The 1,839-nt window shown below is 45.5% G+C and overlaps 1 protein-coding gene across 1 annotated transcript in view; it reads left to right on the top strand.

Moving 5' to 3' along the window:
- The window catches only part of LOC110012180 (protein ALP1-like), a 1,912-nt gene continuing 820 nt past the window's right edge, over positions 748-1,839 (top strand). Inside the window, exons 1-3 of the mRNA XM_020695032.1 lie at positions 748-1,272; positions 1,397-1,622; positions 1,731-1,800. Of these exons, the coding sequence (XP_020550691.1) occupies positions 748-1,272; positions 1,397-1,622; positions 1,731-1,800 (821 nt within the window). The remainder of the gene's footprint in view (positions 1,273-1,396; positions 1,623-1,730; positions 1,801-1,839) is intronic.

Below are 1,839 nucleotides of genomic sequence, written 5' to 3'. Positions count from 1 at the left end.
TGTTGTATGTATACATTGCATGTCAAGTCAAAAATAGATACAATGTCCTTCTTTGCCCAATAAGGGCGTGTTTACTAACGAGTATTAGGCGGGATATACAGCGTAATCCTGGTCTGTTAGCCGTTTACTTGCTAGTGAGGCGGCCCGTTACTACTCACCAAGGCCCGGGCCATGGTGTGATTAAACGGCCGATTAGAATCCAGCCAATTTGGGTGGGATTCAAACTATCCCGCCGCGGAATCATTGTCGATTTGACATTATTACCCTCAAATTAACACTTGAAATTACTTCGTTGTCCTCGTAGTCACTCCCACCGCCTCACTTCGCTTTCGATTTTTCATTTCAAACCCTCTTTTTCCTCGAGTACTGCAAAATCCCGCTTGTACGCAAAGTTGTAGCAGGTACCCACCATCATCATCGCTTAAAGGTGAGTTCGTGGTTGTCGGACAGCGTGGGTTCGTTGCAATCGTTGTTGTTTGTGGGCAGCACTATCATCGTTCTCGATCTTAAGGTTGGTTTCTTTCAACCCATTACTTTCTCAGTGGAAGGTGTTTCAGTAGTGTTGTTCCTTATACTCTTTACTATCTTAAAATTTTCTATTCTGTACCTTGGTTGGTTGTTAAGAATATGCCGTTTTACTCTGTTTTGATCTGTTGTGACTCAATGTTTGGTGATTTGCACTCCTCCTTGGTTTTGCATTCGTACAAACTACTGCCATCATCAATAAAAGTGTTTTTCATATTTAGGATGAGGTCATTTCAAAGAGTTACTCTGGCTTTAATAATTTTACAACAAATCGTCGACGAGCTTACAGTCGCTCTCACGTTGTTCACTTCTGTTACAAAACACCTGAACGCACGTAAACCTCATCGTCCCCGGACGGGACCTCCGAGATTCTTAACCAATTTTCGGGTACCAGAACAGCTTACTCACCTGCACCGGCTAGTTTCAGTTAGCGATGAGTCGTGCCTTCGCAACTTACCTATGGACCGTAACGCCTTCGGTCGGCTGTGCTATTTGCTCCAACATGCCGGTGGAGTTTCAGAAAGCAGGGCTTGTACCGTACCCGAGCAAGTCGCTATTTTCCTTAGTGTTGTGGCCCATCATAAAAAGATTTGTGTGGTGAAGCATGATTTCTTGCGTTCCGGCCGCACGATCCACAAACATTTCCATCGGGTCCTTAGGGCAGTTATCAAACTGTACAACATACTCCTAGTCCGCTCTACCCCAATTACTGGCGATTGCGTCGACCCACGGTGGAAATGGTTTAAGGTACCAGTACAGAATATAACCCTTTTACTAGATTTAAGAAAGTTTGCAATAGCACCAGTCAGTTGATTGCATACATTACTACGTACATATACCTTACACTTGTGATTGACTTAATGCATCGCAGGGTTGTCTCGGGGCGTTGGATGGAACCTTCATTGACGTCCGAGTACCTGAGGCTGACAAGGGACGGTATAGAACCCGCAAAGGCCACGTCGCTGTGAATGTACTCGGTGTGTGCAACCCTAATATGCAATTCATATACGTTCTTTCTGGTTGGGAGGGGAGTGCAGCGGATAGCCGTGTTTTGCGTGATGCAGTTCACAGACAGGGTGGACTAAGAATTCCTACAGGTTCCAACTCACCGCTATACAATATACCCATAGCTCATGAGATTACGACCTTCTCCGGTCCTACATAAGGATAGTTAAAGTTGATGCGTTTAACAACACATTGTGCAGGACAATACTACTTGTGTGACAATGGCTACGCCAATGCTGAAGGTTTCTTGACGCCTTACCGAGGTGTAAGGTACCACTTACGCGAATGGGACAGCGGAGCTGGTGGCCC

This window comes from Sesamum indicum, linkage group LG6, assembly GCF_000512975.1.
Source record: "Sesamum indicum cultivar Zhongzhi No. 13 linkage group LG6, S_indicum_v1.0, whole genome shotgun sequence".
NCBI classification, from domain to species: domain Eukaryota; kingdom Viridiplantae; phylum Streptophyta; class Magnoliopsida; order Lamiales; family Pedaliaceae; genus Sesamum; species Sesamum indicum.
Note: the sequence above shows the minus strand (reverse complement) of the source record. Positions and strands in the feature narration are given on the sequence as shown.